We start from the raw sequence: 11,585 nt of genomic DNA, 5'->3' as shown, positions 1-11,585 counted from the left end.
TGTTTGTTTGTTTGTTTGTTTGTTGTTTCTATTTTTCTGCTTTCCTCTTTAAATTAGGTTTTTTTTTAGCGTTTAGCTCCTTTTCTTCTCTTTTTTATTGGCTTTAAGCCCGGTAAAGCGTTGCTGGTCCGGGCTTCCTCTCTCTTTCATTTATGTTTTTTTATTTTTTCTGAGAGGGCCAATAAAAGGGTAAAAGGGCATAGCGTCGGCGGACGCAGGAAAGCCGGTGAATTGTCTTAAGTAGTAAGCTGGTTAGCTAATTTCTGATAATTAACTTTTTAACTAGCAGAGTTAGGCAACTGGCTGCAATTAGAGATTTGTTGCCGGTCGTTAGTAATATAAATTTCAGTTTTTAGAATTTCGGAAACGCGATTACCCTTATCGCTGTGGCTCAACAAAATTGGGCTGCATAGTGCCAAAATACATGCGCTTTCGAAAGACATGCAGGCAAAGCAACCTTTCCGGTGCACGTAACTAGTAAAAAAAAAAACAAATTTTCTCAAGCTAAAGCGCGAAGGGTAATCCAGTTGTGAAATTTTCAAAACTGATATGGCTATTACTAAAAACCGGCTACAAACACCTCTTTGCAACTAGGCGCATAAGTGTAATAGCTGAAAAATAAGTTATTAAAAATAAGTCAACCAGCTTAATACTTAAGACGATTCACCGCTTCTCTGGTGTCTGCCAAAACAATCATGCTATGCTAAAAAGCCATATTTTTCCTCAAACAGCCTACTTTTGAGAAATACTTAGTCTTCTTTGAAACACCCTGTATAAGAATTGCCACTAGACCTCTCAGTGAAGATGGGCGGCGACTTGCAGCTGGATTTCCCCGCCGATTTCAAGTATGTTCTACACCGATGAAACTATCTGGAAAGGTTGCAGTGCCTGTATCCTCAAAATAATTCTTCATTCACGACCAGGATGATTCACTTCTTATAGCTGGTGACTCTTCTGGCGTAGCCAGTCTCAGAGACTTCATGAGGGCGCGATAAAAATGGGACGTGGGTAGTGAGGAGATACGCGCAGAGGAAAGTCGCTGCAACGGTCGCACGAAGCACCTCCGCCTCTCGTCTCTGTTGGTTTTGTTTCGAGGGTTGAAAAGAAGCGGTAACTGTCTCGCGTCTGGGTGGACACCTCAATTGCGCCGCGAGAAAAACGAGGAAGCGAAATAAGCCAGAAATAGAGCTAGGGAATAATTTCGGCCACCAAAGGTTCTTTAACGAGCACTAACGCCGCCCAGCGCATGTGCACCCTTTGCATTTCGCCTCCATTGAAATGCGGCCGCCGCATTCACTCAGTACTGTCGATTTTCAGGAACGGGGCAATTACGATGAGAGGAATGTCGCTGTAGCTTGAGCGGGAAACGGAAGTGGCGCGCCCAAGCTCGGTGGCAATGGCGTCACGAGGAGGAAAAGATCATGAGGAGAGGAAAGGCGCATACTATGTTGCACTGGTCTCGTTCAGATGTACAATAATGCCCTTTCACTGAATGTTTCATCCTCCACACACATCCTCAAAAACCAATTTTCAGTCAACACCACTTGAGAAACACTGTGGCAAAACACGTTTTCTTCGCGGCCACCAATGTTTTTCTTCGCAAAGAGGGCAGAATTACAGAGAGCATTTAAAGCTACTTGAAAATTTGAATGCGAGACTTTTTTATTTTCTATTTATTTCTATTTATTTTTTTCGTTACAATGACACGCCTGCTCAGTAGCATACATTCATATGAGAACGGATGTACTAGTTTCACATTTGCTCGCAAAGAAAAGTAGAGCGAATTGGCGGCCTAATGGTTTCGTGCTCGGTTCGCAATCTGTAAGTTCTTGGTTCAATTCCCCAACACCCACGGAATAAATTTTATTTTTCTTTGGTACCATGATGACTTCATCTGGCATGTTTTGGACAGCTGTGTCTCGTCAGCGCCCACGTTGGGTTTCTTTGCCGGTGAGCCATACAATGCTTTAGCATTTAAAATTCGGTATTTATCATTATGTCACTATTATCACTCAGAAAAAAGGAATGGTCCATGTATTTTTCTAAACAAACTTAGTTTAGGTTTGTATAGAGATAACAATACAACCATTATCAAGTGGAAAAGAGGAAAACGTAACTGCGATAAAAGTGAGACGATTTGTTGATGGTGCATGGGCTTGCGTAGAACTATACAGCACTTTATTCTTAACGACATAAAAAAAAGGATGCCGGCTAGCAAAGGCGATCACGAAAAAAGCAAAACTTGTTTCTTCTAGAATTCTACGCTGACATCGCTCTGTACTTCGGCACACTATAAAGTACCGGTTTTCACAAAATCTCCGAACTACAGTTGCAAAAAAATTTTAAACATGATTTCACAGTACTTACAAATAAAAATTCGAGTTATAGCTCGCTCTGAGCTCACTACACGGTGATACTCAAGCGAGTATTCAGGCCAACAGCGCAAGTTGTTCACTGCTGATGGTACTCCTCAACAAAGAGATTAATGTCTTCACGAATCAGACTTCAGTTTGTTATTCCTTAGTGTGCTTCAACAGAGTACTTACGGATATGAGCTGTCACTTCTGCGGACCCAGCCCTTGAGATTGTTTTCCTTACTCCCGCTATATTACGTTTCTAATTTCTGCTCGTGACTTAATGACCTCCTCTTGTTAGCTATAATGAACTGGTTTAGAAGCTTGCGATTCTCTCCATTAGGTAGCAGCATCGAGATCATAATATTACAAGAACATGTCTATATTCGCGCATGCATAGCAGGCTTGTTTGTTCAGTCTTGCTTATGTGAATGAATGAATGAATGAAATACGTGTCTCAACTAGTGTCATTCGGTGACGCCGAGAGATTTGCTAACGTGGTGTACGCGGTGTGTAAACTGAAGCAAATAGGTGTGAAAGTGTATGCAAGTGTATTAACTGCGCAAGTTTACGCGCACACCATAGTAAATGAAAAGCTTAGAATTTCCCACAGGGGCCCAAGTGCAAGGGAAAAATAATATTTCGCACCGCGAAAATCCCGATACGTTAACTAAATGAAAGACAGCCCCCCTTTATTTTATTCATTTACGAATACCGCGAACGTCAAAAAAAAAAAAAACATGCATTTACTTTTCTTCTCTTGGGTTCTGCAAGCTTTACCGAACAATTAGTTTGTTGTTATTCGATGGTGAAGAAAAAGCGCAAACAGGGTGATATCCTCGTGTTTTCAGTAATTTGTGGCAGCGAAGTTAGCACATGTTGACCCACCATTCTGATGTGCAGCACTCTTTATCACATATGGTTTTCACCTTTGGTCTGCTGACTTTTGTGCACGCTTTCTGAAAGGTTCTTGTTAAGCTTCATGTCGAAGGACGCTTAACAAGACGCTTGGACTGTCACGCCTGGTTAAGCAGTCTGTGATCTTTAAGTAGATAAAAAAAACATTAGGCTGATTGGGTTGTTGCCGGAACATTTATTGTACTCCCTTTCTTCTCGATTCGCGGTTGTCACACGTCAAATTACGGCCTCTTTATGTTTTTTTCATTAAGGGTGCCAAACTATTCTTTATGTTCTGGTTTGCATAGTATAAGGACGTGGTAATGCTAGGACTACGTTAATTTTTCATACTGCACACATGAAAAGTATGTAGGGTTAAACTTCTTTCTTTAAGGTGTATTTTTTAATGGCAACTCTTTCGTGTCTTTCATCGGCCTGGTCGTTTCGCTCCTCCGCGAGGGCCTCAAACATCGGCGCAAGCGAAAGTCCAGTACCAAAAAATATCTGTTTTAAGGAATGTCGGGGCGATGCTTGGGGAGGTGCTTCGATAAGGTCTCAGAGGAAAACTGTGTCTGTGCACTTTTCAGCACTTATTTTCAGGTCGTATGACCGCCTTAGGCAAAAGTATGTTCGCGGCTGGGTTTATGCTAGTTGTGCTGTAGTTAATGTGGTGAAGTGAACTGAGCCCTATGCTGTTAGAAAGCGAGTCTTCGGGCGTCTTTTGTGGATTCTCCTTGGAGCCCTTGCAGGATAGGACCACCTTCAGTTCTTTCCAGAGTTCAATCCAGACGGAATCCTAATAGAAGAAATAGAGAACAGAGAGGAACGAGGAGAGATTAGGAGCTTGACCGGAAGACATGCGCTCTCTGAACTGCTGACTGTAATGGCGTGCTTGTGTTTCAGTGAAGTTTATCATGAAAAAACGAAAAAAGGCGACTGTGCCTGATGGAGACATGCATTCGCTGTTCAAACCTGCACATTTTATTTCAGAAATACAGAACAGATTCGACAACGAGCTAAGATGAACCATGTGATTGGCCAGAAACCTCCAATGAAGTGCAAGCAAGCATTCACTGGACGCATCTGTCCTGAATGTTCAGTCCGATTTAAACTGTTTAGGCGTCCAATATTGCTTGAAGTCTAGCAAAAAACCTTCCGGTTCTATGCAAGTAATATGTAGTGTTCCGAAATAATGCACAAGTACCGTAATCTATAAAAAAGCAATTATCACTTTGCTATCAATTTGTCCTCTGGTATCGGCCACTGTGGTGCGGTGACATAGACATGGCTTTGAAGCTTTAGCAGAAAGCGACTGAACAAATGGCTGGTTCGTGACTGAGCCTCAAAATTGCCGGCATGTCGCAGCCAGTAGCGCTTAATGGTCTTTGTCAAAAACTGATTTTTTAAATTCAATTTTATTTTTCAATCAGTTTTCATAATTATTTATTCGATTTTGTTTCTGTTCTTATTTACTTTCGATGTATTTATCATTCGTGAACTTTCACCATCTGCGTGGGGACCCGCTAAGCTGCGATCACTGTGACTGCCCGCGTACTGCTTTCGTCTGATGCTGCCGTCACGCCCAGATCTGGCAAAATGAAATGGATAATGGATCCTTATAGAACACGGGCCCGGTATCTTGCAGTAACAACGAAAGGTAGTTATCCAGCCCAACCAAACATATTTCTTTTTTTCTTTGTTTCTTAATACATTCTTTCTTAATTTGAAGGAATACGTTCGCCAAGGATTCAGCATTTAAACTAGCGGGATTGGAACTCCACTGTTCGTGAATATTATTCTTGCAACATTATGACAAGTGAAGAAGTCCTTGAGCTGGAAGCTTAAGAAGCGTTTGACGCGCGGCAATGCTGATTCCCATCATCCGGCGCTAAACTCTGAGGTATTTGACCCGAGCGCGTTATTTACCATTAAGTAACTGAGCCATTTATGCATTTTACTTTCATTGAAAACTGGATAACGCGGAGTTTTTATACAAAAGAATCTGCATATTGGGCGTAATGTGTTGACAGTCCCGCACTTCTTCCTACTTCAAAAAGCTCCGTCTGAGTGAACAATAAAATAAAATACCATTATATTCCTCGAACTCGAATTGTTCACCAATGTATCAAGATTGCACTATGAATTGATCACAAAAAGCAGTTGACAACTGACGCGCGAAATCGTCGAGGCAGAGTTGATTGGACGTTTCGAGCATATCTGTGTGCCCAAGCCGCATACTGCGCTGTCTTTGAAGGAATTTAAATACTTGCTTTGTAGCTGTTTTTTATGGCTGGCAGGGCATTGCGTGATGTCAGGCAACGTCTTGCCTATAGATATATTCGGCTCGGCTGTTCATAATAAACTGTTGCAAGTTAGCGCTCGTGTGTTCCTTTTTTTCTTCACCATCCACATCTTATTGTGCGCTAAATCTTTCACGACCTTTTGAAACTTTGTAAATAGGGGCATCGTGCATATTCGGGAACTATCTATGCGCTGCATGAATTCTTGATGTGGAGAGGACCGTTGAGCTCACCCTCTCGCCGTACGGTATCTTCTTTATTTTCCAGAAGAACTCCAGAGTGACGATGACGATGGCGCCCCCGCAGCCGAATATCAGGGCCAGGAACACGCCTCCCACGTTAGACAGCCCCATTTCGCTCGTGGATGAGGCAGCCCCCTCGACGGGACAGGCGTCCTTGCCCTTCACGCGCCACCAGCGCCTCTTGAGCATCTCCAGGTCTCCGCGCTCCTGCAGCCGGATGATGTACGACGAGAGCACCGACCGCACTGGGGAGCCTGCGTCACGCACCCCAACAGCCGCTTGAAATATGCTGTTGAGCGACACGCTCTTGGCTACACTGTCCAAACAGTCGTGGTCACTGTACGTTTTTATTTCTATTCCGACACACTGGGTTGATTATATGGCATATCGAGCCCAGAAAGGCAATTGCGTGCATACCTGTCGACTTACCAACACTCGCGCCTTTCTCAGCCTCTCTGAGCAACATATTGCGATTCAACGGACTGATTATACGATGGGACGATAGCATGAAATCTCGTTATTTCCTAGTCAGTTAACGAGACCATTCGTTTATTAGAACGGAAGACTTGGTCCCGAATGCATCGCGTGCAATACGAGGATCCCAATCGCGCTGCGCTTACTGCGAAATATGCATAATGTAAACAAACTTTTCGTCGACACCGAGCTAGAATTATTGAGTTTTGTCTCAGGAAAAAAAAGCACTGCCTCCTAAAAATGTTGAACTCAGCGGAGGTGCTGCGCGATTGAAGAGACACGCTCTCCCGTACGCGGCTTACTCTGTTGAATACTCTCGATGTGTGGACTCGAAAGGAAAAAAGACCACTTCAGTTTACTATAAAAATGCTTCTGTGATCACAGCATCGGTTATTAGGAACAAACACCGCTTGTGCCCAGGCATAACTCAAGTAATCAAATATGTGCGGACGCTTCCCATAACAACAGCTTTTCTCAAAACGCTTTGTTGCGTTGGAAGTCGAGTGGTATGTAATTTTCTGTCCCATGTCAAGGTCTGTCAAGCATGTTAAGGTCTGGCAGACAAGTCCCTCTAGTGGTCATCATTATCATCAGGAGTACTTTCACTTCAGAACAGAGTTTTACTGCTCACCTCAAACTACCTTGCCCTGGGTAAGCCGCGGCACGATGGTCTGGCACACAATTAAGTCGCTCCAAATCACCAGAACTACGTGAACTTCATGATAGACTCCCGTCAAATTACCTTGTCCTGTGCCCGCTGTAGAAGTCTTATCCAAGCAACGTTTCTAATCTCATTCACCCACCTAATAATTCAGCCGCCGCGGTGGCTGGGTGGTTATGGCGCTCGGCTGCTGGCCTGAAAGACGCGGGTTAGATCCCGGCCGCGGCGGTCGAGTTTGGATGGAGGCGAAATTCTAGAGGCCCGTGTACTGTGCGATGTCAGTGCACGTTAAAGAAACCCAGGTGGTCGAAATTCCCGGAGCCCTTCAGTACGGCGTCTCTCAGCCTGAGTCGCTTTGGGGCGTTAAACTCCCATAAAAATCAAAAACCATCTAATTCTCTGCAGCTCCCAGCTAGTTTTGTATTTTCTTGCCCTCCTGTCAAGTGTGCTATACATATGAACCAATATCAGATCAGAGCACTCAGAAATAAACAGAGAAAGCATTGAGAATCCGTTCAGCCTCACTGATGTCTATGCAATCGTTCGGACATTATTTTGAGCAGTTTAAAAATCTACGTTCAAGGTTTCGCAAAATTTCTCTTGCAGAAAAGGGAGAGGCAAAAACATTCCAGAAAAACGCTTGCCGAAATTCACTGCGAGATCTGGTAAGTTTAAACAACGGTCCCTTTACCTCGCAATGAGTTCTGTTTTGCGTTCGTTCCATATTTGAAGCGCCTACCGGGTGGAGTGGCGATGCCGTATCCCTTGTTGTCCAGCAGGCCACCTATGGCGGTGAGGTTGCAGTCTCGTTCGACCTCGTACTCGATGGAGGAGGCCTCCATGAGGTAAGCGTAGTTGCCGCGCTTCACCCGCTCCACGCCTTTCTTGTTGCTGGTCGGGAACGCAGTGGGCCGGGCCGTGCTCATCGTTGTCCACATACGCTTGATCAGCGGGTTGTCCGAGTTCTGCGGGAGCGGTTATGAATAATTGAAATTAAATTCATCGTTCATTTATCCGCTTTAATAGCTGGATAGAAGTGCATCTATTGAAAGAACAGAATGTCGAATTATTCAAGAGCATAGATATACAGAGACGAACATAACAGAAGATGCACAGCGGAAGAAACCATATGTTTCAGAATAAAGAGCACAGGAGAGTGGGACGAAAATATCTCCGCATAACTTCCTCTCCTTCGAGTCGTAGAAAATGATGACAGCCTTGCGTAATCCGTTCTCTATAATGTAGGGAACTGTCACGTACTTCAGCGACAAGAGCGCACAAGATATATAGAGCTACGATAACGTCTGTCCATTTCTTTTCCTTAACTGTGTTAAGGCAGATACTTGGGCAAGTTGGTGCATCTCACAGAAGGAAAAAAAAACAGCGTAGAAACACAGGACTAAGAAAAAACACGATGGCAGAGCTCGCTGAGTATCAACTCGTTTTTTATTCTGCCAGATGCGAAATATATAATTGGAGACACATCTGAAAGCAAAAACGCAAGTGTTGTAAAACCACCGGTGGGTCAATAAGGACGAACCACTACAAGGCACATGTGACATGAAGCATCAAAATCGCTACACTGACTGTAAATTCGGTGTGGTGTTCCACTATCGTGGGGGAAAATTTATAACGGGCAGACGGGTCGCTGTCTGAATTCTCGACTAAGCGAGCACGCCAGATTGCAAAAGACAGGCACAGATAGAAATCCAGCAGTGCATTGCACAGAATGTCCACCAAAAAAACTCGACTCCTCTCCCGGACAGCACGCGCGTCCTAAAGAAACACAGAACGAAGAAAGCAAGGGAAATTTTCGATGCACTAATCATTCTGCAGAGATGCCAGATTTTCGTCAGCAAGCCATCTCTCAGGCTGCTTTAGAAGGAATTAAGTTATTTATCAGTTTCGCTTCTGCAAATTACCTGCAATGATTGCACCTTGGTGTACCGGGGTTTTACAATGTTTGTTTCTTTGGTTTCAGATGTGTTTGCAGCTGTATATTTCGCTTTTGGCGGAATAAAAAACGATTTGTTGGTCTGCGCGTTGTGCCGCCGAGTTCTTTCTTCGTCCTGTGTTTGTACACGGCTTTTTTTTCCTTCATTTCCTTACTATGCCGCGACTTTAGCGCGTCCGGTGGCAGCTCAGCGCATATTTGTCCCGGATCACAGTTCCAGCTGTGATGACGTCATCAGGCCTGACTCCGTACCGCGGCCAACTTTAGATGTCCATGACAGATATGTCGATTCAAAGAGCGTTGCCCCACATCTGAAGCCTTTCATGGACTTCGGAGGCTTCACACAAAATAAACTGTGGCGTCGAGCTTCAGCACGCTCAGCGGCTGCAGCAAACCGTCCGGGTTCTGTTTAAGAAAGACGAAAACAGGTCACAGAAGGCATTTCATTCATGTGGAAGGCAACGTAGTAGCTTGCACAAGTAACAGCAAAGAAGCATGCATCACTATCACGCAAAAGTTTCGAGCAAGAATACAACAGAATTGGGAGAAAAATTCACAATTACATGAAAATAACACAAAACAACTGCAGCGGTGGTGGTATTTACGGTTTCCCGTTCCAAGGAAACACAAAGCTTCTGAGGGACGCCGAGTTGGAGGGATATCTAGATTAATTTAGAGCCAATCAGGTTTATTAGCGTGTGCTGACAACGCACAGCTCACGGGAATTTACATTTTGCTTTCTTCTGAACGTGGCCAAAGTGGCCGTGATTTGATTCCGCGTCATCTGAATCAGCGGCGAAATACCACGGCCACTGAGTCACCACGGCGGGTAGGAAAAACAGCGCGAAGAAACAGCTGAAAAAGGAGCCGAAACACTGCACTCGATGAGAGTCTTCTCCTGCTCGACCTGCTCCTGCCCACAGCTTTTCCGTCATGCTTGCGCACCACCATTAAGCTGAACTGCATGCGTTTACCTTTGCGCACACATCAGTGTTGTATTATTCACAATGCAGACCGCGCCGCACACTACTGAGTGTTGTCACTGCTGTAAGCCTGAATACCGCATTCAAAAGAGTTGCTTTAGAGTAGTACTTTTGGTTGACACTCACATTGCTAGCATTCAGCGAGCTGTTTGCGCGGATATGGCCGTGTGTCTCTCTGTCCCATTTTGAAATTCAAACTTTATCCCTGCTTGTTGCAGCGAACTACGGGGCCGCTGGAAACTTGCGAAGGAATGTGCTTACGCCTGAAAATTAAAAATAAAAACCCTAATAAAAGCTCGAACTTTACTCTAAGCTTCTTTTTTTTTTATTCTTCTCCCGCTTTATTCTTACTCACAAGCCTTACTTTTATTAAAACTATGCGACACGTTTTTGTATCTACTCATCTATTTTTAGATGACTAGAGGTCTATGATTCAGGCCTCACATATAGCACGCTGCTATAGTGTTAAAGAAGAGGCCCCATTGCTGCCCGTTTCATTCAAAGGAAAATGGAAGCAATTTTGGTACCCCTTTTTGGCCACCTGAACCCTTTCACACACTGGCGGTGATGCGACGGAACAATGCGGGCGTTTAAGAGAATGAACAAAAAGCCAGCGTAGCGTCCTGTCTATTGGGAAAAAACGCCCACGCGATGATGGACGAGTTAGTAAAGAAGACAGAACCAAGGCGTCATACTGGCAATCATCTAAGGGAAAAATCTTGAGTGCCATTGAATAAAATTAGCTCGGAAGTGGCGATAGGTCAACGATTCAAGGACAGGATGGGATATAGTATAAAGGTAACAAATGGAACTACCACAGCATGTGCTTGGCTAAAAAAGGCAAATTGAGGATATTCTGTCCAAATGAAGAAGAACAGTAACTGTGGCCAATAAAAATGAGGGAGTGATTAGTTAGGATCTGTAGCCGTTGGCGGCGCAGAATCGGATGAAACTAAACGCTAAGGAAGATGACACAGCATAGTGGATGCAGACGGAGTAAGGAAGTTTGCATAGGATTAGGAGAGACTTTTGGTATCCAGCTAAGCTGACTGCGGGACAACGATCAAATTATCTGCATTATACTATAGTTGTTTTTCATGGATCATAGTTGCGGGTAGCAAAACCTACATTCTTAGGAACCCTTGTTCAGTGTTCCTGGTTGGCGCAGAACTTCGCTACCCTGCACTGCTTTTGCGTCCGTCTGTTGTCTTTTGTTCAGTCCGGCTCCCTAAGTGGCACGCATGCGAAGTACGCGCCTCTGCAGCCTACATTAATAGCGGGCTGTCAATGAAGGCAGCCAACCATACGCATCGAGTTTCATTGCGCGAATTTTCCCACCCATTCAGACCTCATCGGGCAAATTCATTTTAATATCGGCGGCTGTTCGATGGCGTGTGTACCAATGGAAAGCAAAAGGAATGCTGGGTAGGATCAAGTGGACGGAGGGATGCAGCGCAGCGAAAGGTCTAGTCCACTGGGGCACGGGCGCTCGGCAATGTACCATACCCGCTCCGCGCTTTAACGCATTTTTCAGAGCCCTTTTAATTTTACGTTTCGTTAATCAATTAGGAGCCGAAAGTTTGGCTTCACGAGGCCAAAAGCTCGAATGCTTTATTTGTCATTCTTTCGTAGAACTAAGGCTGACAAAAAATTATGTGGCACGAAGCTGCCGGCGATAATAGCCTAGGCGCGTTGCATTCTTTTGGCCTTTTGGCGTGAT

The 11,585-nt window shown here is 44.5% G+C and overlaps 1 protein-coding gene across 3 annotated transcripts in view; it reads right to left on the bottom strand.

The window, feature by feature from the left end:
• Positions 1-3,428: 3,428 nt before the first annotated feature.
• The window catches only part of LOC144099389 (glutamate receptor ionotropic, kainate 2-like), a 109,202-nt gene continuing 101,045 nt past the window's right edge, over positions 3,429-11,585 (bottom strand). For 2 of the 3 annotated variants that reach the window (XM_077632639.1, XM_077632640.1), the window contains exons 12-14: positions 7,668-7,893; positions 5,785-6,047; positions 3,430-4,047 (exon numbers count right to left, since the gene is read on the bottom strand). In XM_077632639.1, coding sequence (XP_077488765.1) covers positions 3,835-4,047; positions 5,785-6,047; positions 7,668-7,893 — 702 coding nt within the window. In that variant the 3' untranslated portion in view covers positions 3,430-3,834. Of the gene's footprint in view, positions 4,048-5,784; positions 6,048-7,667; positions 7,894-11,585 lie in introns of all 3 variants that reach the window. The other variant, XM_077632638.1, reaches the window with a different exon arrangement.

Source organism: Amblyomma americanum, chromosome 7 (genome assembly GCF_052857255.1).
Source record: "Amblyomma americanum isolate KBUSLIRL-KWMA chromosome 7, ASM5285725v1, whole genome shotgun sequence".
In the NCBI taxonomy this organism is placed as follows: domain Eukaryota; kingdom Metazoa; phylum Arthropoda; class Arachnida; order Ixodida; family Ixodidae; genus Amblyomma; species Amblyomma americanum.
The sequence above is the reverse complement of the archived record's forward strand: the minus strand, read 5'-3'. Positions and strand labels throughout refer to the sequence as shown.